This window comes from Aphanomyces invadans (genome assembly GCF_000520115.1).
Source record: "Aphanomyces invadans strain NJM9701 unplaced genomic scaffold supercont1.32, whole genome shotgun sequence".
NCBI lineage: Eukaryota > Oomycota > Saprolegniomycetes > Saprolegniales > Verrucalvaceae > Aphanomyces > Aphanomyces invadans.
The window spans coordinates 179820-205384 of NW_008580177.1; the positions used below are offsets into that span (position 1 = coordinate 179820).

Consider the following 25565-nt stretch of genomic DNA (forward strand, 5'->3'; position numbering starts at 1 on the left):
GTCCTCCCGATGGCTGACAGGACTCGCCAGCGACCCGTCGTTCTGTGTAGTGTCCCGCCGCCGCCGCGTGTTTCGACGTCGGACATGCAGGTCGTGCATGGGCACGACGTGGTGTGTTGAACGGCACCACTGCCAGCGGCACCGATACCACTAGACATGTCGAAAGGAAGACGAGTTATCGCGCGACATCTACTTGTCGGATCTCGTCCATTGTGCGTGTTCGTGCGGCGCCTTCCGCGGCGTGAAATCGGACGCGGGTTGGCGTCCGCCGCGGTTGACATGCGCCCAGTACGCGTTGAACGAGATAAAGTCGTCGCACGACAGCTCAACTCCCTTCGTGCGGAGCATGGACGCCAGGAGCGCCTGGAGTTGCTGGGGCGTCGAGCCCTTGGCGACCAATTCACACGGCAACGTCGTCACCTTGATCGTGTGGTACACGTGCGAGAAGAGGCGGCAGAGGTGCCACACGGCCGAGCCACACGTGTGTGTCGGTGCAATGGCTTTGTACTCATACCTGCACGCATAGCGCAAACCGTGCCTGACCATGGCAATCATCAAAAGGGATGGAGGTACCGAATGGCGACGAGGTGAATACGAGTCGACGACGGTAATGCATCCAAGACGGGAAGGAACGACAGCACCGCTTTCCCATTGCTTCGAGTTCCCTGTACAGATCATCACCCACGACGAAACGAGCGATGAACGTACCTCGGGGAAGATGACGACGGGGCCAGACGCTTGCCGAATGACGTCTTGGAGCTTGAGAGGCTACATGAACAGTGGCGTGAATGGTGCTGCTCATGGAGACGGGCATGCGAAGCGGACGTGCATTGGAGACAGTCGCCAAAGGAGGGGCAAGCGCTTGAGCGATCGCTCCCAGCAGCCCAAAGCTTTGCACAACACCCTACATCGTTCGTTCAATCACTTTTATGAGCCAAGCGTGAACCTGTACCTTGGATGCGTCCGAAGCACACGGGAACACAAACGTTGGAGAGTACCGGAATCCAAGGTACAGCACGTCGAAGACGGACGTGTGGTTGGTGACGATGACGTCGCCGGCCTGGATGCCGCTCAGAGTCGGCGGCTTCGTGCCAGGGGCGCTGCAAAGGATCATCAGGAAAGCATGAAAGGATCCAGTGACGTACAGCAACCCCAAACGTTTCGCGTTTGCAGCCTCGTCCTTGATGAACACCGTCGTGACGATGAGGATCAGGCCCAAGACAATCGAGTCCGTCCATCGATGGAAGATACGTCCGAGAATCGGCACATAGTCCTGTCGTGAGTCTTGTCATGCAAGCCGTGGGAACATGCTGCCAAAAAATACGTACCAACACTGCGTGGATGGAGGTGACGACAACAAGCAACATCAGGAGCGGAACGAGCACGATCCATCGACACAGTGACAAAATGCCGCCAAGGAAGAGTTGAGTCCATCGCAGGACCACGTTCTTCGGCAGTTGATGCGGCGGAGGCACAAACGGGTTGATTCCCGTCGTCAAGTCGGACCAGCGGCTGTACTTCTCCATGGTGATTTGATAACTTCCGGACTACGCGCGGTTGATAATCCCGTAGCGTTGTATTTACTATTCATTTGTATACATACATGACAACCAAGAATATATAAAAATAGTTTGCATCGATTCGGTCGGAAATATCGAAATATTTCTTGGGGTTCAACGAAGCCCTCTTAAGTCGACTCCACTAAGTACGTTCGCGGTACCCTCCGTCCACTGCCATAAAATCTTGATCCCCGGAAGCACACGGCTCGGTCGAAGCATGGCAGTCACGGGGAAGCGCGGCGTCGGCATACCGACGATCCTTTTGCATGACGGGGAAGGCACGATCGTGACGGTCGAGATGAAGAACGGCGATCTCTACCGGGGATACTTGGACGAAACGGAAGATAACATGAACTGCCTGCTCAAAGACGCGATTCGGACGGACGTCCGCGGCATCACGACCCATTGCGAACACGTGTACCTCCGAGGGTCACAAATCGTGTTTATCGTGCTCCCAGATATGCTGAAACATGCACCGTTCTTCAAACGAGTGAAGCTGTGGAAGAAGCATAGAGGGTCGATACCAGCACTGGGGCTGGGTGGAGGCGCACATATAGGTCTCGGGTCCGGCCCGCGTGGTCAAGCAGGCGGGCACATGCGGAAGGGCCCAATGCGTCGCTAGGTAATCCCAGTAATACCAGTCATCCTCATGCAGGTAGGTCGCGTCGTTCTTGTTCGTTCCATTCAAGCTATAGTAGTGCGGACGAGTCGAGCTTCGTGTCCTGGACTACTACTTGGTGTAGAGGTAGATCGGCCGCTTGAAACCATGCGTGGACGTGCTGCATACTTTGAGCAGCTCGACGGACGTGAATCCGACGGTCGCGCACAAATACTCTTGGAAGTCCTTGGGCCTCAGTGCAATGCGGTCGTAGTTGGCAAGTGTCGTCGCGTTGGTGTGTTTTCGATTGTAGTACGACTTCCATTTCTACCCCAAAAAGTCGCCATCAAGCATGCCAATGGCGAGGAAGGGATGCAGCACCTGCGGCTCCAGAATGAACCGACCGCCTGGCATGAGCAGCGCGTACACAAGGTGAAACAGTTGCTTGAGGCCGTCGTCGCCGTGGAAGAGATGGACCCACTTGGTCACGGACAAGCTGGAAGAGCAGCGCACGACATGAACAATTCCGCGAATGCATCGACGACAGAGGATGAACTGACCAGGTGATGACATCGTAGTCTTTGCCACTATGACGGTCGAGGACGATGTTTTCTCGCTTGAACACCACGTTGTACGGAAAACGGACCCTGCCACAAGATCATTCACGTGAGGAGGGCAGCTGCCAGATGCAATCCACCGGCGCACGATCACGTCGGGAATGGCAGCAATAAACACGACCAAAGTGGAGTTTACCCTGACGCAAAGCTGCCGATGTTGGGCAAAGGGTCATGGGAGGCATGGTGAGTGGGAGGTTTCCAGAGGCGGAAGGACAACGGTAGGTCATCGTCGTCAGCATCTATGTCCTTGGACGCTACGGTGTTCGACGACGGATCTTCTCTCTAATACGAAAACGGATAAATCGGCATTGACACAACGAGAAAGGACTGCGTTTTCTGTACCGTCACTTCTCGGAAGGCTTCGGCGACGGTGAGCTTTGAAATGTACTCCTTCAACGACGCTCGGGCTTGGGTGATCAAGTCAGGGTCGGCATCGATCCCCATGATGAACGCAGGGGAAAATCGACGAGCTACATGCGTACAGTTAGTTCGTTGTCGAGTGTGCATGTGAACGGGTACGCACCGATTTCCAACGTCATGTCGCCGGAATTGCACCCGATGTCCAACGCTTTCTTGCCTTCAAACCACTCCTTCTTGAACGCGGTCAGACGAGAGTCTTCTTCTAGCTTTCCTTCGATCGCGCCACCCAAGCGAAATGCATAATACCTGCGACAGATCATGAATGAGTTTCAAAGCGCTGTTGAGATCGTCGACGTGGCCCTGCCACGGCACGATGTGCACGTACTTTTTGAAGTTCCCCACGCGTAGTTGCTCATCGCCACCGCTTCCCTTCTGCATATTCCTAACTTGCTTCTGCTGTTTCCTCTCATCTCCATGCGCTGGTACCTTGGACTTTTCGCACGTTTCGTCGTGGCGCCGCTTCATCGCGTCGCGAGTTCCACCTGATTTGAAGTCTCCAACGTTGTCAGATTTCACGGTGAGCGATTCAAACTACCGATTCGCCAAAATTATGGAGGAATTCGCACGAATAGCCAATGAAACTATGAGATATCTAGAGAAATCGAACGATTCCAACACTGGGTTGGACAATTCATGGATAATATTTATTTTATAGCCAATCAAAGCAAATTTCACGTCACTCTTGACTCCGTCCCCTTCATTCCAGTGGTGTCAACTCAAGCAAGGGATGGGGAAGAAGGACAAGAAGACTGCCGTGGCGGCGGCGAACGCTGTCGTTTTGGACCAGCCGCTCTCATTGCCTAGTAAATCTCTGCATCATGCTTGTGCCCATGCACCTATATGAACTCACATCTGTCGTTTTCATGCGGGTAGTTCTGGAAACGATCAAGTTTAGCCAGCAGCAAAACGGGCTCCGTTTCGGCGATTACACGCGGTATCGTCAGCATTGCGCGCGTCGCTTGCGCCGTCTTCGAAAGGGCCTCAAGTTTGTGCACGGAAAGGGAAAGCAGTTCGTCCCAAAGGAAGTGACGCCCGACATCGCGTCGGAGGTCCGCCACTTGATGTTGCCTTTGTACCATTCCGAACGTGCATGGAGTTATGCAATGCAATTGCGCGAGGATGAACGCAACGACAAGGACGAGCATGGTGACGAAGCGAGCAGCCGCATCAAGTTCCATTTGCTCGGCCGATTGAAGAAGGCGGTGGCGTGGAGCGACAAGCTGACCGCACTATGTGCTGAGCGCGCCGATGTGCGCACGAATCTCGAAGCGGAAGCGTATGCGTCGTACATGAGCGGCAACCTCGCGTTGTACAAGGAAGAGTGGAAAGTCGCGCTGGAGAAATTTAGCACGGCGCAGCGCATCTACTCGGAGGTACTGCTGTGTGACCGTCCGCCTGCGTCGTGCCGGCAATCGCGACTTAAGCATGGTCCTAGTTGGCCAAAGTCGGGACGGTCGTGCAACAGGACTTGTTGCATCAAATCCTCGATGAAATCAGTCCATTCATGCGGTACTGCGAGTACAACTTGGGTGGGTCGTCGTCGCTGTCGCTGCAAGAGCTGCGAGAAAGCACGACGAGTGCGCTTCTCCAGTCCAAGATCGACCAAGTGTTTCACGAAGAAGCCAAGACCAAGGCCAAGGACATGGCGGCCATCACGTGGCGAGGCCGCGCGATTCCGATCCCCAACTCCGATGTACGTGTGGACATCTCGACTCATGTTGACGCACGTGTGCTCCTGCGGCAGGTGTCGGTCGCACTGGTTCGGCCGGAAGAGCATTTGGCCAAGTTGAAAAAAGGCACGGACAACGACAAGAAGCGCGATGCCATCTACGTCGATTTGTTTGGGTACGTGGGTGGTTTCGATGGGGAGGGTTGTTGAGGCCGGTGGGCCATCTCTCTCGGACACGTGTGTGTGTGTGTTTTCCGAAACGAGTGTGGCGCTGCTCGATCACGGCGCACCGATTTCGGCATGTGCATCGTTTCCCGCGTGCGTTGGCATCCTGTCGTGCATTTTGGTCGACGGCTGCTCCTTTTGTCCACACATTGACGGCCCTCCCGGCTCATGGGTTGTCATGATGGTTGTAGCTGCTACGACATGATCTTGCGCCTCCTCGCGGCGGAAAAGATCAAGACCGACACGATGAAGAGTGGATTCATGGCCGATGCCCACCGCGAGAATGTGACCGCGTTGGACGAGTATGTTCGGTACATCAAGCAAACTCACGTTGTACGTGCACGCTTCCCATCTTCGTCGTGCTTGCTCGATCTCTCACCTGGCGACATTCCGTGGTCTAGATCGACCGCAATGTGGTGCTGTTCACCCAGCTCAAGTCTCGACTGGGTGGCGGCGGCGTTGGCCCGGGCGATTTGATTCACATTCTCGACATGCTGATCCGAAACGTGGACGACATGGCGGCGATCCCTGGCACGACCGACCACGGCCCATTCAAAGCGTACCAGGCGCTGCAGTGCACGTTCCACGCGTTTCGATGCAATTACGTCGCGCAGGTGTACGTGGGCCAGAACAAGGTAGCGAAAGCAATGTTTGGTGGTGCTGCAATGGAGCAACTCTCGTCTAGTTTCCCGAAAGCGCCGCGCTGTACGATCAAGCCAAGACGTACTTGATGCAAGCCATGTCGCTTGAAAGTGACGACGCCACGGTGCGCCAGTTCATCTCGGAACTCGAGCCTCAAGTAATGGGCGCCCATTCGCGCGTGAACGCGCTGGGGTTTCTGCATGACGCGAACACGACGGAAGCTGTCCGAGTGTGCCTTGGCCAGCTCCAGGTCACGCCAGCGGCCGGGGCAACAACCACGAGAAGCTTGTTGGAGCGGCAAAACGAATACTCGAGCGGCAACCCCGCGACCCACTACGATCTTGTGACGCTGCCGCCACAGCCCCACCCGATCCCGGTGAAGCCCCTCTTGTTTGACATTGCTTTGACGGAGATGGAAGTGCCGGATGTCCATGCTCGCGTCGAAAACAAGTCGTCCACCGGCGTCGGAGGTTTCCTCGGCTGGCTGCGTGGATCATCCGCCTGATTGTAGAACGAGTCCAAACTCGAGGTGTAATTTTGCAAGCGCATTACATTGCATCGTCGTTTGTGTCGCTACCAACGTGGTGGCGCCCGAGAGCTCGAATCGGGCGGTCCCTATGTTGAGCCAGAGCTCTTGGCGAACACAGCCGCCGCATAGTATTGGTATGGCCCATCTTTTTATTACTGGGTTTTCTTGACCTGGCGATCGTCGGCCGCGGCGGTGACTTGAGGCGCGTCGGAAACGTCATCCTCGTCCTCATCTTCCTTTTCATTTGCAATACGGTTCAGTGTGGCCTTGAAATGCCGCGCCTCTTCCCGCTCCTTTTGTGCTAACTCCTCTTCAGGCGACAACTTGGACGGTCCCAACTTGCCCAACATGCGCAGAAAGATAAACACCCAAATAAGGGGATACGCTAGCTCGCGCGGAATCTGGTCAAAGTACCTGAAAACCCACCCCTCGCATCAGCAACATGCAGCGTTGAAACGAGGCTTCGAGTGGCGGTCGAACGCACTTACGTAGTGAACTCGTACAGACCTGTGATCGCCATGCCAACGATGAAAAATGCTGCTGCGTGTTGATAATGCTGCAAACGACCGTAGTCCGGAATGTTCGACCAGTTCCACGGCGCCACTGGTTCGGGAGGACCTTCGTATTGCACGTTCGCCGTCATGAAGGCCGCCGACCGATGGAAGTTGAAGGAATCGCAATCGCGGCGGCACTGACGGCGCTGGATCAGCCAATCGCCATGCCACATTGTAGCAAATGTGATTGGATAAAACCAAAAATGCTTTTTTGTTTCTGAAGCAATTGATTGGCACGTGAAACATGATTTCAGCAAATCAGAAACGACATCTTGTCGTCGCTGCTACGATTCTTTCGTCTCGTCGGCAAGTTCGACAGGTTCTCGCGAGAAATGTAGTACACAGGCTCGGTCGATACCAGTGTGTACCGAGCTGAATTCGCCGTGAGAAGCGTCGGTCGGGCGCCCAGAGAGTCTCTGCCGGATGCGCGCGCACGCCCGACGCATCTTGCCATGTGCACTGTACAGCGTCCAGATAGACGTGGAAAGTTACACAACAAGACGAGACCGCGCAACATTGCACAAACCATGGATGCATCGCTGCGTCACAGGCTAATGGATCTCCTCAAAATGGTATGGACAACGTCCGTCGTGATAGCCTCTGGTCGCGCGACGGCGACGCCGCGGGAGCCACCGCGGCGGTGGCAGGCGAAATTTCCGATGCAGCTGCTGCTTTTGCCGCAGCACGATCTCCATGAGTCTTGGACGTTTACATTCGGTATTTCTGTACCAACCGCCATGATATGTCCTGATTAGGATCTATGGAGAAGAGAAAACGTGGTTCGATTCGGCGTGTTGGACAGCATTTACAACGACTTCCGAATTGCACTACACGCCGCTGCCATGCCGACCAAACCTGAAATTTGTATGGACGTAACGCATTACACATCCAGGCACACATGAGTATACAAACCGTAGTATGTTTTGACAGGATCGGGTGGTTCGTCACGGTGGCCATGGTCTTTACCGTTCAAGCGGGGGCAAGCAACTGCAGCTCGGCATTCGCCAACTTTCTCTCCGATGAAAGTACCTTCCGCCGTAGCTGCCGCGTTCGCCGTGTCGTCGGCAGCTGCCCTCGACGCCAAGTTCTATGGCATGAACTACGACACCCGCCTCTCCGAGTGGGGCGGGTGCAAGGACGCGAACACGATGGCCCAAGACATGACTGTCCTCAAACAAGTCACGGACAACATCCGCATCTACTCGATGAACTTTGAATGCACCAAGCGCGTGCTGCAAGTCGCCGACAACCGCGGGCTCAAGGTCTGGCTCGGCATGTGGAGCGAAATCGACGCCCCCGGCGTCCACGACTCGTTTCCGTCCGAAATGAACAACCTGAAAGCGCTCGTCGAACAGACCCAAGCGATTCGAAATGACAACGTCCTCGGCCTCCAAGTCTCGAGCGAGGCCTTGTATCGGTACTACGTGCAAGGTCCTGGCAACGTGACCGGCAGCAGCGACCGTCGCGGCTACGACGCGCTCGTGAACCACCTCAACGAAGCCCGCAACTACCTCCGCGGCCGCGGGTACACGTTCCCAGTCGTGATCACCGACATCATGGACATGTACACGATGTTTCCCGACCTGTACAACGTTGTCGACGTGGTGGCCGTCAACCAGTTTTCGTTCTGGCAGCACATCACGCCCGAGGACGGCACACACTTTACGTTCACGCGGTTCCAGGAAGAACAAACTCGTGCCAAGCGCGCCGGAAAGCTCATCGAGATGCACGAAACCGGGTGGAGCACGGCCGGCGAGCACCCCGTCGTGACGGAAGCGTCGCCGCGCGCGCAAGGCGTGTTCACGCAGGACTTTTTGACGCTCGTCGCGCGGCAGAACATCAACACGTACTACTTTTCCGGGTTCGACTTGCCCTTTGGGTCGAGCGACATTGAAAAGAACTTTGGCATATACACGACGGACCGAGTCCTCAAGCCAGCGATCGCCGCCGTCCGCGTCGGCGCGCCACTCCAGGCGGTCCGTTTGTGGGCCCAAGGCAACGTGATCAAGGTCAATCGCCACTGGAACGCCGACAACACGGTCAACGACAACTATGGCCGCGTGTACGCGGAAAAGCCCGCGTCCGGCCGCTCTGGCATCTTTGACGACGAGATCTGGCTCTGGGACGCGGACGCTCGCATATTGTACTCCAAGAGCTCGGACGCGTGCTTGGATTCGTACGGCGACCGCTACCAGCAGACGCTGCACACGTGGTACTGCTCCAAGGAGAACCGGAATCAAAAGTGGTCGGTGAAAAATGGCAACATCGCGAGCCTGAACGACGCCAACTTTTGCATCGACGTCGACTTGGCGCGGCCCAAGACGTCGGACGGCAAGCTCGTGGTCAAGATGTTTCCGTGCGTCGGCCACCCAAACCAGGTGATCTCGATGGTGCCGGCCGCGGCCGAGCCAGTCGAAATCGGAATCAAGTCGAGCGGCGGCGTCCTGACCGAATCGAACGGCAGGGTGTCGTGGGAAACCGTGCGCAAGTCGAATGCCGACTGCCACCAGTGGTTCTATGACCCGATCACGCAACTCATTGCGAGCAAGTCGTACCGCGGCCTGTGCTTGGACGCATACGAGCGCAGGAACGGCGGCACGGTCCATCTCTACTATTGCAACGCCGCCAATGCCAATCAAAAGTGGGTCGTAAACGATATCACGGGCCAACTCCACCACGCAACGCACCTTGGCTTTTGCCTCGACGGCCCCGACAATGCCAACGGCCTCGTTCACTTGTGGTCGTGCGATAAAACCAACGTCAACCAAAAGTGGAGCATCAAGCTCGTCAACGCCACGCCGTAAGAACGCAAGGCAGTCGGAGAGCGCCTTCGACAGCGACATGACGCTGGTCAAATCTAGCATCGCGCGAGTTGCCGCTGTCTCGCCGGCGCTCGTGGCGGCGAGTGGTGTCCATGGGCCAAAATAAAAGCACTACTTTCCAACGTCGTGTGGATCTCGTGTACATATTCCCGGCCACGGTGGTGGAGACATGGGCTGTCGTGGGATGGGATATAGTGGAGGAGAACGCTGGAACACACCCAAGTACTTGGACGCCGTTGTCGTTGTGGTCGAGCAGGTCGTGTCCAGCACGACCGAAGCGCGCGCGTGCACCCTAGTCTACACGCTTGGATGCAATGCATCGTCCAACATACTCTGCCATCTCGCGGCCCATGTCGGGTGCATCCTCGCCATGATGCATCCATGCCATCCCCAGTCGCGTCAAGAGATGTGGCATTGCCGCTTCCCTGAAGAGGGCCCGTGTGGTTGTGCTGCGTCCGCCGACCGGTGGTCGAGGCGCGCCGCCCGTCGTGTCGGTACGGTACGTTTTTCGTCTACGGTGGTCCTTTCTGCGAGTTACCCAATCACGTCGCAGGGACACATCCAACTTCAAATTCTCTATCTTTTCATATCCTTTGAATAGCTATATACCCAAAAAGACACATCGCGCCATTTTCGAGATTAACACTGATAGAACATCCTGTATGCATCGATATCCGTAGAGATGGATGGCTATCATGTCTTGCAGTGTATGCAATGTGACAGGCATATCGCCTTGGATTGCGTTGTTGTCACTTTTGAATTGCCGCAAGGATGGCGCGATCGTCGTTGACCGTCGCGGCGGCAATAGCGTTCGGATGGCTCCACGTCGCGGTGGCGCTGGACCGATCGTTGTATGGGATCGACTACGACACACGCACGTACGAGTGGGGCGGGTGCAAGAGCGAGAACGACATGCGGCTGGACTTTCAAGTGCTCAAGCCGCTCACGTCAAACATCCGTGTATACAGCATTGACGACGTGTGCATCGAGCGTTTGTTGAGCGTGGCGTCGGAAATTGACATGCGGCTGTGGATGGGCATCTGGGGCAACGTGAATGCGACCGAGGACGATTTTGAGCCCGAGTTTGTCCGTTTGCAGCAACTCGTGCTGGACGGCCGCGTGCGCAACGACAACGTGGTCGGGATCCACGTCGCAAGCGAGGCACTGTTTCGATACTACTCGCGGGACGAACACGACTGGGCGGAGGAGTACTCGGGCGTACAAAAAATCTTTGGGTACGTCGAGAAGGTCCGCGAATTCCTCCGTGCCAACGACTTGACGTTTCCCGTTGCGATCGCGGACGTGATCGACTCGTACAAGTCCGTGCCTGAGATATACAGCATCGTGGATGTGGTCACAGTCAACCAGTTTTCGCAATGGGAAGGTGGGTGGTCCAACGAAGGCGCCAACTTACTCTTCGACCGGATGCACGACATCCGCCAGGCCGCGCGGATGGCCGGCAAGCCCGTCCTGCTCTCTGAGACCGGCTGGAGCGCCAACGGCACAACGCCCGACATCAAGGAAGCATCGCCATCGTCGTCGGGGGTACGATGACCTCCCATTCGACTTGTATACGTCGAAGCGCTCCTCATCTTGGTCGTTGATGCTTGTATAGAGATATCTCCACGACTTCATGCGGCTCATGGAGCAGCAGGACATGGCATATTATTACTTTACATCGTTCAACTTAGCATGGGGCAGCGACACGGACTCGGGCGAGATCGAGCGCAACTTTGGTCTGTTTGACGTGGACCGGAACCTGCTGCCCCACGTGAAGAACGTCACGTTGGGTGCGTACCACAAACCCGTGCGCCTGTGGCACGATGGCCAGGTCATCAAAGCGGATGGCCACAACACCAAAACTTTCGGCCGCGTGTACTTGGAGCCGCCGGCACGCGGCCTCAGTGACTCGCTCGACCGTGAAATCTGGTTCTACGACCGTGCGTTGGGCACATTCCGCAGCCGGAGCACCAACCAGTGCCTGTCCATAATGAAGAGTGAAGACCGCGGGTCGACGCATGAATTGAATGTCACGTGGTGCCAACCTGCCGACGGCGGCGACCCATCGATCCTATCGTCCCAGCGGTGGCACATCCGACCAAAGGAGGCCGCGATCGAGTTATTTCACGCTCCGAGTCCCAACCAAGACCCAGTCGAGGCCGACGAGTCGCTGACGTGCGGCAGCTGCCGGAACTGCCAGTTCGCTGGCATGTACTTTTCGCTGTGCTACGTGAACTGGTCCCCTGCCGATTGCAAACGCATGGGAGGTGACCACCACTGGTGTGGCAACAGCGGCAGCACGTGCCTCCGAACGTCGCTAGACGGCCGAGTCGAAGCCGCCGACTGCGACGCCCATGACCACTCGTTCCAGTTTCACGTGCGGTCGCTTGAGGCCGAGGAGCTCACTGTGACGTCGCTAGCCTTGGACCTTTCCCTCACGACATCGGCCAACCGCGCCGTGACGGTGGCCGGTCCCGCGTCGGACATAGCACCACCAGCGCAAGTTTGGTACTACGACCCGATGTTTCAGCGCATTCGAAGCAAGGCCAAGATGACCGACTGCCTCGACGTCGTCGACAGCGCCGGTCGCGTCGAGACTCACTTTTGCGATCACAGTCCAAGCCAGTGGTGGTCGTATAATGACCTGACGGGGCAGCTCCTTCACATGGGCCAGCTCGGTCGGTGCTTGGAAGCGCGGGAGGGCAAACCTGTCGTCGTGGGGTACTGCGACTTGAGTGTGCCGACGCAAAAGTGGGCCATGCACTTGCTCCACACGTCGTCGTCATCGTAGCTCACACGGCGACTGCCTGCGCCATTCTCCCTGACGGAGGCATCGCCGCCCCGCGTCGTCCCACGTGGTCGATGACAACCACGACGACGACGTGGCTCTTCGAACGTCAACTAGAATGCTCCCCACTAATTTATGCATCACGGGGTGTCGAATACTCGCCATTTGCACAGGACGAATCGAGAACGCCGTCATTTCAAAAAGCACACCACCGATCAAGCGTCCTCGTCATGCTCGCACACTCGAGTCGGTCGCTCGACGACCCGAGTCCCACCAGCTCGACAGTGTGGGGCGACAACGTTCATCAGCAGCAGCACCTGCACCCCTCATGCAAACTCCCGTCGACGCGGCGCTACCTCGCAACATCCACATGGCCTCACACGCCATCCATCCATCCATCCATTGCCCCCCATGGACTCGCTGCCACGATGATAAAGGACGTGGTTACATGGATGGCTTTACGGGTTGATCAAGTCAAACGTCCACTTTTGCGTCGGCGAGTCGGCATCGCAGTACACGACATGGAGCTCTTGGCCATCTTCTTCGACGTTCAAGCAGAGCCCGATCTTGCCCAAGTGCTGAACTTGGCCCGTGTAATCGTTGTATGACCACGACTGGCTCGGCGTGTGGTCGCACAGGCGGCCCTGCACCAACCCGTTGACTTTGTCCTCGACCAAGTCGAGGCACGATCGGCCGTTGGCCTTGTTGCGGATGCGCTGGAGGAGCGGGTCGTAAAACCACACGTGCGCGTCCAAGTCGGCGCTGTCGGCGCTCTGCGCCGTGACCGTGATGCGGCCGTAGTCTTCAGTGAGCTTCCAGTTGGTGTCGAGCGCCGTGATGTGCAGTTCTTCCGTGTCCAACGCGCGGATCGTAAACTTGTTGTCGGCGTCGTTTTGGCAATCGACCATGACGATTTGGTTGCCGACGCCGCGGAGGCACCGGCCGTGGGCCGCGGCACTCGACCCCTTGATGATTCCGACGGGGACGCGGACGTCTTCGGTCGACCGGTTGGCGCCGGTGCCGAGCTTCGGGTCGACGTCCGTCGTGAGCGAGTCGTCGGGAACGAGGCCGTTCGCTTGGGACACGACCTGGAACGTGCCATCGCCCTTGAAGCGCCACTTTTGGTTGTAGTTGGTGCCGTCGCACCAAAACACGTGGAGCTTGGACTGCCCGTTCTCCGAGTACGTGTCGAGGCATTCGTTGGTGCTGCGCGACCGGAACGTGAGCAAGTCTTCGTCGTAAAACCAGATCTCGGTGTCGAGGGTCGCGCTGAGGCCCTGGGCGGGAGGTTCGAGGTACAACCGGCCAAACGACGACGAGTTGTGGCCATCCGCCTTGAGCACACGTCCTTGGTGGTAGATGCGCACGGGCTTGTGGTACTTGCCGAGGGTGACGTTGGCCACGTACGGGTTGATCACGCGCTTTTCGTCAAAGAGACCAAAGTTGCGCTCGACAACGCCAAACGACTCTTCACCCCACGCCAAGTTGAACGACGTGAAGTAGTAGTACGCAATGTTTTGCTGCTCGGTGTACCGCATGAAGTCGCGAAGGAAGCGCTAGAGATAGACGGGTGAGGGATCGCCGAGACATGGAGTCGGTACCGCGGACGATTTCGGCGACGCTTCTTTGATGGCTGTCACGTTGCCGGCCGCGCTCCATCCGGTTTCGGAAAACAGGAGGACCTTGCCCGCCTTGCGCGCGGCAAACTGCACTTCCTTGACGCGGTCAAAGAGGACGTTAACGCCGTCGGCGGCGTACACACCTTCCCATTGCGAGAACTGGTTGATCGACACAACATCGACGTGGTCAAAGAGCTCCGGCGCGGCGCGGTACGAGTCGACAACGTCGGCGATCGTGACAGGGATGTTGATGTTGTTTTCACGCAAGAACGTGCGGGTTTCGTTGAGATACCCGAGGAGCTTCTTGACGCCCGTGCGGTTGCTCCAGCTGTCCGTTTGGTAGTACCGAAAGAGCGCTTCGCTCGACACGTGAATTCCCAACACGTTGTCGTTGCGGACGCGATTCTCTTTCACGAGCTTCTTGAGCGTCTTGAATTCCGACGGGTACGCATCCTTCTCCGGTTCGATGTTGCCCCACAGACCAAGCCAAAGCTTCATGTCTTCGTGGGCGGCGGCGTCCAGGAGGCGCTGGATGCACCCGTCCGTCGTCGTGTACACGCGGACGTGCTTGGTTGTGTTGTACAGGGCCTTGAAGTCTGCGATGAAGTCGTTGTAGCTCTTGCACCCACCCCACTCGTTCGCACGCGTGTCGTAGTCGATGCCGTACAGACGGCGATCGAGCGCCGTCACGCCAGCCACGGCCAACGACCCCACCACCAATGCAGACACAGTCTTCATGACGACGCAATTCCAAAAGTGAGCTGGCGACGACGACTTGGCGGCACCGCTGCTCGTGGGGACACTATGGAACTTTATTTCTTGTTAAAACCAATTGTATCGAGTTGGATGACATATCCGTTTAGACAAGGAATTGGACATAATGAAAAACAATAAGGTGACGAATGATATATATAGGCTCATAGAGTGTATGCATATAAAGAGACGCCCAACGTTGAAGGGCAACTGCGCAGTATCTTGGCACATGGCTACGCCAATGGCCTTGCGCGATTTGACCACCATACAAATCCTCATACAAAAGTGATGGCACGCGCGAGAAAGGCCACATCGACGGGCAATTGTACCGTATCGCGGTCGATGCTACGGTATACAAGGTGACCGCGGCGTGTCAATTGGTCGATGGCGACGGAGGGGAACCAACTGACTGCGTCGGTCGTGGGTGCGGCTGTAGCCTCTTTCCCCGTTGCGAGCAAGCAGCTAGCCGAGGTAGAGCGGCTGCAGCTAAAGGTACTGTATCGCACGCGATCCACACCACGTTTCGCTCGAGCGCAGGGCGCATTGGTTTGTGGAGGAGATGGATTCCCCAGTGAATTTTGGTCGGCGGCTCGTTGGTTCCGACCTGCTGGGATTCATTGACACTGTCGAAGTCGGCGCCACCACATGAAATTCAGTTGTGCATTCGGAAGCACTACACCCCACTCGTATGTCCTGCAAAGCTCGTTCTGTCACCCTCGACCGCACCAGCTCCACGACGGCGGGACGACTACACGACGAGGACTCCCCGCCATCCAGATGCGCCCCCCAATACCTTCATCGACTTTCTACTTGAGATGATGTTACACGGAATCGTAGTAAGCCGAACAACTCTTTTTTACTGGTTCACCAAGTCCATGGTCCACTTTTGGGTCGGTGCATTCACGTCGCAGTACACGACATGGAGCTCTTGGCCGTCCTTTTCAGCGTTCAAGCAGAGCCCGATCTTGCCCAAGTGCTGGATTTGACCGGTCAAGTCGTTGTACGACCACGACTGGCTCGGCGTGTGGTCGCATAGGCGTCCTTGAACCAAACCCTTGATCTTGTCCTCGACCAAGTCGAGGCACGATCGGCCGTTCGCCTTGCTGCGGATGCGCTGGAGGAGCGGGTCGTAAAACCACACTTGGCCATCGACGTCGGCGCTGGCGGCAGACTTTGCGTTGACCGTGACGCGGCCGTAGTCTTCCGTGAGCTTCCATTTGGTGTCGAGGGCCGAGATGTAGATTTCTTCCGTGTCCAACGGGCGGACCGTAAACTTGTTGTCGGCGTCCTTTTGGCAGTTCATCATGGCGATGTCGTCGCCGACGGCGCGGAGGCAGCGGCCGTGCGCTGCCAAGCTGGAGGCGTACAAGACGCCGACAGGAACCTTGACGTCATCCTTGGTGCGGTTGGCGCCATTGCCGAGCTTCGCGTCCACGCCGGTGACCCCCGCGGCGATCGCGTTCGCTTTGGACACGACTTGGAATGTACCGTCCCCACGAAAGCGCCACTTTTGGTTGTAGTTGGTACCATCGCACCAGTACACATGGACTTGCGAGTTGCCGTCCGCGTCTGCATATGTGTCGAGGCACTGGTTCGTGCTGCGCGATCGAAACGTCAACAGGTCTTCGTCAAAGAACCAGATTTCGCGGTCGAGAGTGTCTGTGAGGCCTTGGGCAGGCGCGCCAAGCGACAGACGACCGAACGATTCCGAGTAATGGCCGTCCGCTTTGAGCACTTTGCCGTCATGCCAGATGCGCACAGGTTTGTGGTATTTGCCGAGGGTGACATTGGCCACGTGCGGGTTGATCACGCGCTTTTCGTCGAAGAGACCAAAGTTGCGCTCGACCTTGGCGAATTCTGTCTCACCCCACGCCAGGTTGAATGCAGTGAAGTAGTAGTACGCAATGTTTTGCTGCTCGGTGTACCGCATGAAGTCGCGAAGGAAGCGCTAGCCGTCGACGATGACATGAGGAATTGGTGTCAAGCGGAGCCAAAAGTTGCAGAAGAGGATCCTTACCGCGGACGAGGCAGGCGTCGACTCCTTGATGGCAGACACGTTGCCGCCAGAGCTCCAACCGGTTTCAGAGAACAAGACGATTTTCCCGCGCTTGCGAGATTCCAAGATCACGTCCTTCACGCGCTCAAAGAGGACGTTCACGCCGTCTTTCGCGAGCACTCCTTCCCATTGCGAGAACTGGTTCACCGACACAACGTCGACGTAGTCGTACAGCTCGGGGGCCGCGCGGTACGTGTCGACAACATCGGCGATGGTGACGGGGATGTTAATGTTGCTCGCGCGAAGGAAGCTGCGCGTTTGGTTCAAATACCCGATCAGCTTGTTCACACCCGTGCGATTACTCCATTCGACTTCGTGGTGGTGTCGGAACAGCGCTTCGCTCGACACGTGGATGCCCAACACGTTGTCGTTGCGGACGCGGTTCTCCTTGACGAGCTTCTGCAGGGTCTTGAATTCGCTCGGGAACACATCGCCAACGTCGACGTTGCCCCAGAGCCCCAACCAAATCTTGATGTTCGTCTTGGCGGCCGCGTCAAGGAGGCGCTGGATGCACCCGTCCGTGGTTGTGTAAACGCGCAGGTGCTTCGTGACCGGGGCCAACGTCTTGAAGTCGGCAACGAACGCATCGTAGCTCTTGCAGCCACCCCATTCACTCGTGCGGGTGTCATAGTCCAGGCCATACATCGGGCGGTCCAAAGCAAGCGTGGAAGTCGCGGCAAGGCTGAGCACCAGCGCAGACACGGTCTTCATGGCGCAGGCAATTCAAAAAGTGCGGCGTATCGAGCAACGAACGCACGAGTCTCTGAAACCACATACTATCACCTGTGCGTGGGCCTAAATCTAGTTTTGCGGTTATCGTGTCACAAAGGTTTTTTCAACCCGGCGCATGCATTTTGCATTCCACTCACCTTCATCCTGTTTCTCAGTATATCAATATAAAAAGGTGTGCGCATAAATTCTCAAAGGACCGTCCGATTTCACCCCACGTCAAGTACCCAATCAAACGCCACCCACCGACTTCCCCAAAGTGTATATCAGCGCAACACTTCATCAAAAACCTTAGCAGAAAATTAGAAGGTGAAAATTTTTTCTCAATGTGATGAATTGAAAGTGTAGAGAAGTAGTATTGGATAAGTGCCTCCACACGGTCACATGTTCAAAAAAGTGCTGACGTGCAGAAAACGTCTGGGTTCCAAGGCGGCGGGCACCAGGGCATAGACATTAGGCTGCCTATGAATAGGTCGGTGCCTCTTTACAAAGACTACTCCGCCAAGGATGGGACCACGTCCGGAAACGGGTTGTTACGTCCAGCCGTCCCTGTATGGGCCACTGCCCCCGAGGAACCTCGCACGCACGATATAAAAGTGTCCATTGCAACAGTACGATACTAACCATGCTACTCAATAGACGTGCGTCGGTGCCTCGTGTACGCCTTTTAAGCATGCTCTGTGAAATCTGTCGTGATCCAAGTTGTCCGCATCGATGACATGAGCGTAGGAACGAAGAAGTCGACGCTCGACGATAGCAAAATTCGTGGCCCGCACGTACACAAACCTGCGGTCCAATTTGGTTTTGAAATTATCTCCGAGACAGAACTTTCCTTGCTCTCGTTGAGATGGGTGGCGGTCCTTTTCGTCGGAAATGTCAAGCCAAAATTCAATCCAATGTTGTGAATTGTTGGAAGATGATAGATGAAGTCGACTTTAGTTCTGATTATAGATGAAGCTCACGACATCAATACGTCGAGGGGAAGTGCGGCGGAGCGGTCGCGATGGGGCAGGAAGGACCCCACTCGTCGGTGCGATTCGTGGAGCAGGCGCGGCGGCGAATGAGTGGGAATTCACTCGTGGATAGCGCAGGAGCTTGGAGTGCAATGGCCGTGGCACCGAGTGCGGAGACAGTCTCGTCTTGATCGAGTCCTGCATCCCAATGCACTGCACATCACAATTTGAACCAGGCGATCGCGCTCGGTTGCGCTGCGATATGTAGACTCTTGAAAGCCAAAGTGCACACAACACCCTGTACAACTTTGCATGAGCACCGCGTGGCGTGAGCGAGAGAGTTTCAAAGGCGAGGCTATGGGGTATATATATTCACTCAATGGGGGGACAGATCAAAGAGGTTAGCAGGGAGGGTTGGATGGGTCGCATGGCTGCTACACTCGGGCAGGAGCACCAGTCGAGGTTGTCGCAGGGGGTCGGCGTGCAATGACTCGGTGCTTGGAATGCGAAACGAACACAAACTCGCGCACGGGCGGTTCTTGAGTCGTCGTGGATGGGGCAGGTGTTGTGGTGGTCGCTGCCGTCGCGGTTGGTGGCACAGTGGTCGCGATGGTCGTGGTGGGAGCGACGGTCGACGTTGTCGGCTCGACGGTGGTCGTCGGTGCTTCCGTCGTCGTGGGGATCGGAGGGAGGTGGGTGAAGTCAACGTCAGGCACCGCGGTCGTGACCAAGTTGAACGCCCACTTTTGACGGGGATTCGACACGTCGCAAAAGTCGATTGCAGCGTCTGCAGTGCCAGTCCCGGTCACCAGGCACCGCCCCAACTTGCCCATCGACAGCACTTGGCCCGTCAAGTCATTATACGACCACGCCTGGCTTGGGCTGTGATCGCACCCGCGGGCCTGCACCTGCCCGTCGGCCACAATGTCCAAGCACGTGTCGTAGCTCGTGTACGCATTCGACCGAATGCGCTGAAGGAGCGGGTCGTAGTACCAGACTTGGTTAGCATCGTGGACGGCTTTGTCCGTCGCGGGGGCGGCCACCGTGACCCCCAATACGTTGGGGGTGGCCGTTAAAAGGAGCCCCGAGTCAAGCGATTGCACTGTGATCTCTTCCGCGTCGAGGGGGCGGACGGCGAAAGAGAACCCGCCTGCGCTGGAATCGCATGGCGCGACGTCGACACCAAACTCGTCTGTCTTGGCACGCATGCACAGTGGCACGTCGTCCGCATTCGACACGCCTTCCCATGCCAGCATGCCGACGAAATCATCGTGGGTTGTATCTGCCGACAACAGCGAGCGGTGACGGCCTGCCACTTGGTGTTTCAACACTGCGATGGGGGTGTCCGTGTCTTTCGAAGTGAGTCGCCGTCCGTCCACAGGGCCGCACCAGTGATGCGTCGAGCCCATTCGGCCGCAGTCGATGGGGCTCCAGTTGGCATAGCACAGCGAGTAGTACGGCGTCGAGTACTGGCAATTGTCGCATTCCCCGCAATTGGGGTTGATCGCGGCTGGCGCGGCCGTGGTGGTCGTTGGACGAGGCGTGATAGTCGTGGTTGTTGTGGTAGGCGGCGAAGTTGTCGGCGTGCTGGACTGGAATCGCCAGCGCTGGGCAGCGTGTGTCATGGGATGGCACCACGTGACATGCAGTGTATTTTCCGTCTGGTTGGCCACGAGGCACTGGTTGGTGCTGCGACTTCGGAATGACCCGACGTCTGGGTCGTAGAACCAAATTTCTCGATCCAGCGAGTCACTGAGGCCGCGCGCCGGCACGTCCAAGTACACACGGCCGAATGTCTTGGTGTTTGGTCCGTCTGCCTTGACGACGCGACCTTGGTGCCACAGGCGCACGGGCTTGTGGTACGCACCCAACGTGACGTTCTTCACGTGGGGCAGCAGGTTCCGGTGCTCGTCAAACAGCCCAAAGTTCTGCTCGATCTCGCCGAAGTCCGAGTTGCCGTCCCACGCCAGGTTGAACGACGTAAAGTAGTAGTACGCAATGTTTTGTTGCTCCGTGTACCGCATAAAGTCGTGGAGGAATGTCTACAACTCGGGATATCAGCGAGATTTCAGAGACTGCGCTCGATCGTGCATACCGCAGACGACTCGGGGGTGGCTTCCTTGATGGCCGCGACCGTGCCGTTCGCACTCCATCCCGTCTCGGAGATCACGACGACCTTGCCAGCTTTCCGCGCGGCGAGCTGAATATCCACCATGCGCTCGAAGAGCACGTTTACGCCGTCGGTGGCCAGCACGCCTTCCCATTGAGAGAACTGATTTACCGACACGACGTCCACGATGTTGTAAATCTCCGGCACCGAATTGTACGAGTCCATGACGTCGGCGATCGTGACGGGAAACGCCAAGTTTTGCGCGCGCAAGAACGAGCGCACTTTGTCGACGTACCCAAACAGCTTTTGCACGCCCGAGTATTCTTCAGCCCAGTCGTGCTTTTCTTGCGAGTAGTACCGGAAGAGCGCTTCACTGGCGACGTGGATCCCGACCACGTTGTCGTTGCGGACGCGGCGGGCCAACACCAATCGCTGCAACGTCTTGAATTCAGGCTCAAATGCGTCCTGTGTCGCGTTTACATTGCCCCATATCCCCAACCAAATGCGCATGTCGACTTCCGACGCGACGTTGAGCAATCGATCGGCGCATCCGTCCGTGAGCGTGTAGATTCGCACACTGGACGTGATTGTCTTCAACACGCGGAAGTCGTTTCGAATCGCATCGTCGCTCTTACACCCACCCCACTCAGACGTTCGGGTATCGTAGTCGATGCCGTACAAGGGTCGGTCCAACCCCGACACGGCATGCGCAGCTGCCAACACTGCCGCCATCCGCAGCATTGACACGGCCATGTCAAAATTCAAAGTGATTGTGCGCGACATGTGACAATTAGGTACTACCTGTGAAAACTAATTTCGGATGAATGGTCCGATGAATATCCTTTTACCACAGGTATGGAAAAATAGAGGTTCTAGTTCGATATCTGCGACAAGAAGCTAAACTGTTGTATATAAGCTGAGGAAACAAATCCACACAACACCCTATTAACCGGGTTATCGAAAGCGAGAGGTTTTGCAGATATGCCATAACCTCCAGTGTATCTATGACAGGGCTGCGCATACTAAAAGTACTACAAAGGTGACGGTGGTACTGAATAGGCAATAATACGATAGAAATCTTGCGATTCGCACAGGATGTCACAGCGAAAACGATCACTCTTTGGTGCTTCGACGTCTCGTCGTATGGACAGTCACTCCCCCGTGAGAGAATTGCGCGGAGCGAAGCTGTTTTGGCGCTTTCTGGAACGCACATGACAAATCTATTGAATTAGCGCTCATTTTAAAGCTATGGATTTACAGTATACAACACCATTTAAAGAGAAATAACACTATTTCTAGCAAGGTTGAACTCTATTTGGTGTTCATTTTATCGGAGCCTGCGTATATCCGGCAATCCGGATAATGTTGACAACTTCAAAATTGACCTGGGTGCGGGTGCATCATTCACCATTCCTCGCACAAGAAATCTCATGGCGCTGACTGCACATGGCGCACCCGGCTGGATGGCATTAACCATTGACTTCACCACCAATGTCGATGAGTTTCAGGTATGGATGTGTTGCGGATATTTCGTGACCTCTGCGCGGCAAGTGCTAAGGTCCCAGGCCCGGCCGTAGTATGGCATTCCTAACATGCCAGCGTCGTGGACGCTGTTCCTTCTGGGTGACGGGTCGCCGACGTACCAACTTGGCCTTCTCACCGGGTACTGCACTTTGTGTTCTTCGTTTGTCACATGATGACACTCATGCGATGTGGACCAGGTTCAAGACCGAAGTGGACGTGATCGACTTTTCCTGCATCAACGGGTCGTTGGACAATGCGCCGAGCGACATTGCAGAAATCCGAGAGCCGCGGCATCGGCGCCAAGTGTGGCTTCGAAATACCAACGGCGAGCGCTTGGGGTATGCGGCGTCCTGGTGGAGCAGTGGCGACGTAAGCTGCTTTATTCAAACTACACGAAAAATACTGACTCGTGAACGCGCAGATTGACTCGATCTTTGGCCAAAACCGGACGTTCCCCATTGGAAGCAGCATCAAGGCCAACAAAAAGGAACTGTTTCGGGATATGAAGTCTGTCTTCCACGGCCGTTCTGCTGCACTGGAAAAGGAGTTTGGCCACCCAGGTCCTTTCTGGGGCCGGTCGTACTTGTTCTGGCAGGGAGGCAAGCCTCTGACGCTGATCTACGAAGTGTTTTCGCCTGCCCTTTGCAAATACCTTGGGCCAATTGACACTCCTTCGACTCGACAAATGCATTGTTAGCTATCCACCCAAAAGATCACAACTAAATGTAAACATTTTTTCTCGTCCACGTGCTTTACACCAGCGTTGACGCTGAAGTCGTGCTCGTCGAGTAGCCTCTCCGATTTCTACTGGAGCTGGCTGGGCAAAAGAGCTTGTGGAAGTGGCAAGTGCAGACATTCGTATGAGAGCACACTGCCACTTCCATGCGCCAGAATTTTGCTCCAGGGACGTTGCGAGGCTCTCGACCGGTTCCACGTTTCGGCAGAACTGCTTATGTATGAACCATCTCGGGTTATGAAATCGTATCAAAAACGGTTGATGTTATGATGCAGAGAGAGGCTTGGCAGTGGCTAAGGTCAGCAGGATGCATAACCCGTCGCTGTACAGATGCAGTCTCCGCTGGTCGGGTGATTCTGTCGTGCAGAAGAAGTGTAGTGTATTGAACAAGCGTTAGTGTCATGGTCGCGCTGTGCCGTTTACGCCGAGAGACGCTTGCGGCCTTTGTTAAAGCGGTTGTTCAGGACGCGGCGACCTCCCACGGTCGTTTTGCGCACACGGAAGCCGAACTTTCGCTTTCGTCGCAATACACTCGGTTGATATGTTCGCTTGATCGCCATGATAGGGGCCATGTTGTCGTTGAACTCGGGACATTCCATTGGCGAAGGCACGACAGATGCCATCGGGGTGTACATGGGCAAAATCGACGACCCGAAACTCGCTTGAATGGGGAGAATGTTGCATGTGGACGCGCGAAAGACGGTATCGACGCTCATCGATCGCAAAGAAGCAGGGGCACCGAACGACGCAGCAGCGGCCGATCGGAGTACCCCGCGGGACGTAAGGGCCATGCGCTGCATCGGTGCCAACGGACAGGAGCCAGCCAAATTGATGCCGACGGCAGCCCAATTCCCATACCGAAGAATCATTGGTTCATTTTAGAGAATTATAATTGGTTGAAATATAATCATTTTGGCCAACCAAACCGATGTCTGACTTGTGTCACTGAAATCACCGAGAATGTTGGCCGGTCGAGTGACCACCTTCGCGCTGTTGCCACTTCGGAACTGCACCGCATCCCCCCAGTCGCCTGCACCGCGGCGTCTCCGAGAACGCAGCCGCCTGTGTCGCACGTCTGCACAGTCTTGATGGTATTGTGTAAACTTCTTTATGGCGTCCTCCTTCTCATCACGATGTGCTGTTCGCAGGGAGGATCGTCAGACCAGCGGTCAGGCGCGATATTGCTCGCAGTGTCTGTCGTGTCCTATGTGTACTACTTCTTGTGGGTCATTATCACGGTACTGCTCTCCAAACTCTCTCTTTCTCTTGATGGCGGATGCAAATGATCTGCGCACTGTGTCGTCACGTTGGGGTTTTTCTTTGCGTAGCCCTTTGTCGACAAAGGTCACATCGTCCAGAGCTTCTTCCCTGAGCGCTACTATGCGATCGCGATTCCTTCTATCATACTCGTCGTGTTCCTTACCATCTGCTCAACCTTCATCGGGCTTGTTATGATTCAGTCAAAGCCCCCAAAGCCGAAAACCGAGTAAGGCGGGGCGGGACTGCGCTGAACAAACTACTTCGCCGCGCCAGTGCGTCCCATCGTCAAGGGCCCTCTTGGCAGGTTTTACATCAGGACGTGTTCGGCCTCGCAAGAAAGACGGATTCGAATGCTGCTTTCGGCCCCGTGGTCAAGAAAACGAAGGACAACCGGGAAGTCGTGTAGTGGAGCATATTTCAAAAGCATAGCTGCTTGTGCGTTTGCATCAAATGCATTCTAATGTGATGAAGGAAGATAGTCTATTGAAGGGCTTCTGTTAACGACGCCGAGGACGCATCAACGTAACCCATTTGGGCAATCTGGCCAGGGGTGTAACCTTGCGCCTTGAGTGCCTGGACGCGGAGAGCTTCCACCTCCTTCACATCACCTTCGCGCATAATTTCCATGCCCAAAGGAATCACTGTGAACAACATCGTCGTCGCGACAATCCACGTGAAGCGACCGCCGTATTGGTACCACTACACATCGAGAGAGAATGCATTGGACCATTGAGTACGCGCACAGATTGACGCAAAGAACGAAGACGACAGATCGTGTCAAGGGTAGTTGTCGCGTACCTTCCAGAATTGCTTGGTCGACCACGCGAACGTCTCGCGCGCGCGCTTGACCACGTTGGATTGCAGCAGTCCCTACAACATCATAAAACACATGAGGTTAGTCCACATATGGCGACCTCGACCAAGACAAGCCAGCGCCATCGTCATTACGTACAAGGATGCCGGTGGGGGTCGACTCGGGCTTCTTCTGGTCGAGTTTCTTGAGAGCACCGATGGCGGACATGGCGATGGAAGGTCTCAAGTGGGATTGGCGCACTCCTCGCGTCAAGGGCCAACCGCAGGACTTCGATTATCAACTTCGATTTCATTTAAATGAAGTCAATTGACAACTCGGCATATATGAACATCTGAAAATATAATTCCATCGAAGTAAAATGCACGCCGAATCGAAGTACTGTGGGGGTACACCGGGGCACACGCCCCACTCGCACGACTTTGCCCGACTAGCTCGACTTCGTCGACGATGACAAGCTCCGTGGCCCCACACGCTCGATGGTAGAGGAGACTACGCGCGCTGCAGCTGATGAGAGCCCTGCAATAGGCCGACCACTGCTATGTGGCAGCACAGGGTGTGAATGGAGTCCCATGGCACCGCTTTCACGTC

General features: G+C 56.0%; 13 protein-coding genes across 15 annotated transcripts; 6 read left to right on the forward strand and 7 right to left on the reverse strand.

Annotated features, from left to right (window-relative positions):
- Nucleotides 1-8: 8 nt before the first annotated feature.
- On the reverse strand, nt 9-1532 carry H310_11529 (hypothetical protein). The gene is made up of 7 exons (XM_008878241.1): nt 1329-1532; nt 1146-1273; nt 953-1100; nt 830-904; nt 709-768; nt 574-665; nt 9-514 (listed from the first exon to the last, which is right to left on the reverse strand). Exons 1-7 carry the CDS (start codon nt 1524-1526, stop codon nt 190-192), a joined length of 1026 nt encoding a protein of 341 aa, XP_008876463.1. The 5' UTR covers nt 1527-1532; the 3' UTR covers nt 9-189.
- Nucleotides 1533-1709: 177 nt separating this feature from the next.
- On the forward strand, nt 1710-2227 carry H310_11530 (hypothetical protein). Its single transcript, XM_008878242.1, has one exon. It carries the CDS (start codon nt 1777-1779, stop codon nt 2179-2181), a length of 405 nt encoding a protein of 134 aa, XP_008876464.1. The 5' UTR covers nt 1710-1776; the 3' UTR covers nt 2182-2227.
- H310_11531 lies at nt 2152-3699 on the reverse strand. 2 transcript variants are annotated; one of them, XM_008878244.1, is made up of 8 exons: nt 3621-3659; nt 3520-3566; nt 3298-3440; nt 3117-3244; nt 2911-3056; nt 2718-2804; nt 2539-2653; nt 2152-2484 (listed from the first exon to the last, which is right to left on the reverse strand). In XM_008878244.1, the coding sequence occupies exons 1-8, from the start codon at nt 3657-3659 to the stop codon at nt 2290-2292; spliced, it is 900 nt and encodes a 299-aa protein (XP_008876466.1). In that variant the 3' UTR covers nt 2152-2289. The 2 variants fall into 2 exon arrangements, with proteins under 2 accessions (XP_008876466.1, XP_008876465.1); XM_008878243.1 differs by having other exon boundaries at nt 3520-3699.
- Nucleotides 3700-3862: 163 nt separating this feature from the next.
- H310_11532 (hypothetical protein) lies at nt 3863-6306 on the forward strand. Its single transcript, XM_008878245.1, has 7 exons — nt 3863-3997; nt 4068-4567; nt 4630-4887; nt 4939-5039; nt 5280-5421; nt 5490-5723; nt 5774-6306. The coding sequence occupies exons 1-7, from the start codon at nt 3922-3924 to the stop codon at nt 6233-6235; spliced, it is 1773 nt and encodes a 590-aa protein (XP_008876467.1). The 5' UTR covers nt 3863-3921; the 3' UTR covers nt 6236-6306.
- On the reverse strand, nt 6236-6978 carry H310_11533 (hypothetical protein). The gene is made up of 2 exons (XM_008878246.1): nt 6748-6978; nt 6236-6673 (listed from the first exon to the last, which is right to left on the reverse strand). Exons 1-2 carry the CDS (start codon nt 6900-6902, stop codon nt 6412-6414), a joined length of 417 nt encoding a protein of 138 aa, XP_008876468.1. The 5' UTR covers nt 6903-6978; the 3' UTR covers nt 6236-6411.
- A 768-nt stretch (nt 6979-7746) lies between these two features.
- On the forward strand, nt 7747-9944 carry H310_11534 (hypothetical protein). Its single transcript, XM_008878247.1, has one exon. It carries the CDS (start codon nt 7833-7835, stop codon nt 9615-9617), a length of 1785 nt encoding a protein of 594 aa, XP_008876469.1. The 5' UTR covers nt 7747-7832; the 3' UTR covers nt 9618-9944.
- A 456-nt stretch (nt 9945-10400) lies between these two features.
- On the forward strand, nt 10401-12668 carry H310_11535 (hypothetical protein). The gene is made up of 2 exons (XM_008878248.1): nt 10401-11180; nt 11251-12668. Exons 1-2 carry the CDS (start codon nt 10407-10409, stop codon nt 12424-12426), a joined length of 1950 nt encoding a protein of 649 aa, XP_008876470.1. The 5' UTR covers nt 10401-10406; the 3' UTR covers nt 12427-12668.
- Nucleotides 12669-12881: 213 nt separating this feature from the next.
- H310_11536 (hypothetical protein) lies at nt 12882-17568 on the reverse strand (the record flags this gene model as incomplete). Its single annotated transcript, XM_008878249.1, has 2 exons — nt 16813-17568; nt 12882-13979 (listed from the first exon to the last, which is right to left on the reverse strand). The coding sequence occupies exons 1-2, from the start codon at nt 17560-17562 to the stop codon at nt 12882-12884; spliced, it is 1848 nt and encodes a 615-aa protein (XP_008876471.1). The 5' UTR covers nt 17563-17568.
- Nucleotides 17569-18880: 1312 nt separating this feature from the next.
- H310_11537 (hypothetical protein) lies at nt 18881-21396 on the reverse strand (the record flags this gene model as incomplete). The annotated part of the gene is made up of 2 exons (XM_008878250.1): nt 18881-20575; nt 20629-21396. The coding sequence occupies 2 exons, from the start codon at nt 21394-21396 to the stop codon at nt 18968-18970; spliced, it is 2376 nt and encodes a 791-aa protein (XP_008876472.1). The 3' UTR covers nt 18881-18967.
- Nucleotides 21397-22056: 660 nt separating this feature from the next.
- On the forward strand, nt 22057-22975 carry H310_11538. 2 transcript variants are annotated; one of them, XM_008878251.1, is made up of 4 exons: nt 22057-22151; nt 22221-22306; nt 22365-22536; nt 22589-22975. In XM_008878251.1, exons 1-4 carry the CDS (start codon nt 22074-22076, stop codon nt 22862-22864), a joined length of 612 nt encoding a protein of 203 aa, XP_008876473.1. In that variant the 5' UTR covers nt 22057-22073; the 3' UTR covers nt 22865-22975. The 2 variants fall into 2 exon arrangements, with proteins under 2 accessions (XP_008876473.1, XP_008876474.1); XM_008878252.1 differs by having other exon boundaries at nt 22057-22306.
- A 165-nt stretch (nt 22976-23140) lies between these two features.
- Nucleotides 23141-23745, reverse strand: H310_11539 (ribosomal protein L34). Its single transcript, XM_008878253.1, has one exon. It carries the CDS (start codon nt 23701-23703, stop codon nt 23323-23325), a length of 381 nt encoding a protein of 126 aa, XP_008876475.1. The 5' UTR covers nt 23704-23745; the 3' UTR covers nt 23141-23322.
- A 147-nt stretch (nt 23746-23892) lies between these two features.
- H310_11540 (hypothetical protein) lies at nt 23893-24651 on the forward strand. Its single transcript, XM_008878254.1, has 3 exons — nt 23893-23994; nt 24052-24141; nt 24232-24651. Exons 1-3 carry the CDS (start codon nt 23992-23994, stop codon nt 24391-24393), a joined length of 255 nt encoding a protein of 84 aa, XP_008876476.1. The 5' UTR covers nt 23893-23991; the 3' UTR covers nt 24394-24651.
- H310_11541 (hypothetical protein) lies at nt 24138-25222 on the reverse strand. Its single transcript, XM_008878255.1, has 3 exons — nt 25116-25222; nt 24962-25033; nt 24138-24862 (listed from the first exon to the last, which is right to left on the reverse strand). Exons 1-3 carry the CDS (start codon nt 25182-25184, stop codon nt 24644-24646), a joined length of 360 nt encoding a protein of 119 aa, XP_008876477.1. The 5' UTR covers nt 25185-25222; the 3' UTR covers nt 24138-24643.
- Between the last annotated feature and the right edge of the window lie 343 nt (nt 25223-25565).

Coding starts and splice junctions, on each gene's coding strand:
- H310_11529 (XM_008878241.1), bottom strand. CDS start 1,526: ATGGAGAAGTACAGCCGCTGGTCCGACTTGACGACGGGAATCAACCCG. Junction 905..952: donor GTGCTTCGGACGCATCCAAG/GTACAGGTTCAC, acceptor CGAACGATGTAG/GGTGTTGTGCAAAGCTTTGG. Junction 769..829: donor CTTTGGCGACTGTCTCCAAT/GCACGTCCGCTT, acceptor CTGTTCATGTAG/CCTCTCAAGCTCCAAGACGT.
- H310_11535 (XM_008878248.1), top strand. CDS start 10,407: ATGGCGCGATCGTCGTTGACCGTCGCGGCGGCAATAGCGTTCGGATGG. Junction 11,181..11,250: donor CATCGCCATCGTCGTCGGGG/GTACGATGACCT, acceptor ATGCTTGTATAG/AGATATCTCCACGACTTCAT.
- H310_11538 (XM_008878251.1), top strand. CDS start 22,074: ATGGCGCTGACTGCACATGGCGCACCCGGCTGGATGGCATTAACCATT. Junction 22,152..22,220: donor CCAATGTCGATGAGTTTCAG/GTATGGATGTGT, acceptor GCCCGGCCGTAG/TATGGCATTCCTAACATGCC. Junction 22,537..22,588: donor CCTGGTGGAGCAGTGGCGAC/GTAAGCTGCTTT, acceptor GTGAACGCGCAG/ATTGACTCGATCTTTGGCCA.
- H310_11532 (XM_008878245.1), top strand. CDS start 3,922: ATGGGGAAGAAGGACAAGAAGACTGCCGTGGCGGCGGCGAACGCTGTC. Junction 3,998..4,067: donor CCAGCCGCTCTCATTGCCTA/GTAAATCTCTGC, acceptor TCATGCGGGTAG/TTCTGGAAACGATCAAGTTT. Junction 4,888..4,938: donor TTCCGATCCCCAACTCCGAT/GTACGTGTGGAC, acceptor CTCCTGCGGCAG/GTGTCGGTCGCACTGGTTCG.
- H310_11541 (XM_008878255.1), bottom strand. CDS start 25,184: ATGTCCGCCATCGGTGCTCTCAAGAAACTCGACCAGAAGAAGCCCGAG. Junction 25,034..25,115: donor CGACCCCCACCGGCATCCTT/GTACGTAATGAC, acceptor ATGATGTTGTAG/GGACTGCTGCAATCCAACGT. Junction 24,863..24,961: donor CGACCAAGCAATTCTGGAAG/GTACGCGACAAC, acceptor CTCGATGTGTAG/TGGTACCAATACGGCGGTCG.
- H310_11539 (XM_008878253.1), bottom strand. CDS start 23,703: ATGCAGCGCATGGCCCTTACGTCCCGCGGGGTACTCCGATCGGCCGCT.
- H310_11533 (XM_008878246.1), bottom strand. CDS start 6,902: ATGACGGCGAACGTGCAATACGAAGGTCCTCCCGAACCAGTGGCGCCG. Junction 6,674..6,747: donor GGTCTGTACGAGTTCACTAC/GTAAGTGCGTTC, acceptor GTGGGTTTTCAG/GTACTTTGACCAGATTCCGC.
- H310_11530 (XM_008878242.1), top strand. CDS start 1,777: ATGGCAGTCACGGGGAAGCGCGGCGTCGGCATACCGACGATCCTTTTG.
- H310_11534 (XM_008878247.1), top strand. CDS start 7,833: ATGAAAGTACCTTCCGCCGTAGCTGCCGCGTTCGCCGTGTCGTCGGCA.
- H310_11540 (XM_008878254.1), top strand. Junction 24,142..24,231: donor TCTTGTGGGTCATTATCACG/GTACTGCTCTCC, acceptor TTCTTTGCGTAG/CCCTTTGTCGACAAAGGTCA.
- H310_11531 (XM_008878243.1), bottom strand. CDS start 3,659: ATGAAGCGGCGCCACGACGAAACGTGCGAAAAGTCCAAGGTACCAGCG. Junction 3,245..3,297: donor CGACATGACGTTGGAAATCG/GTGCGTACCCGT, acceptor GTACGCATGTAG/CTCGTCGATTTTCCCCTGCG. Junction 3,057..3,116: donor AAGCCTTCCGAGAAGTGACG/GTACAGAAAACG, acceptor TTTTCGTATTAG/AGAGAAGATCCGTCGTCGAA.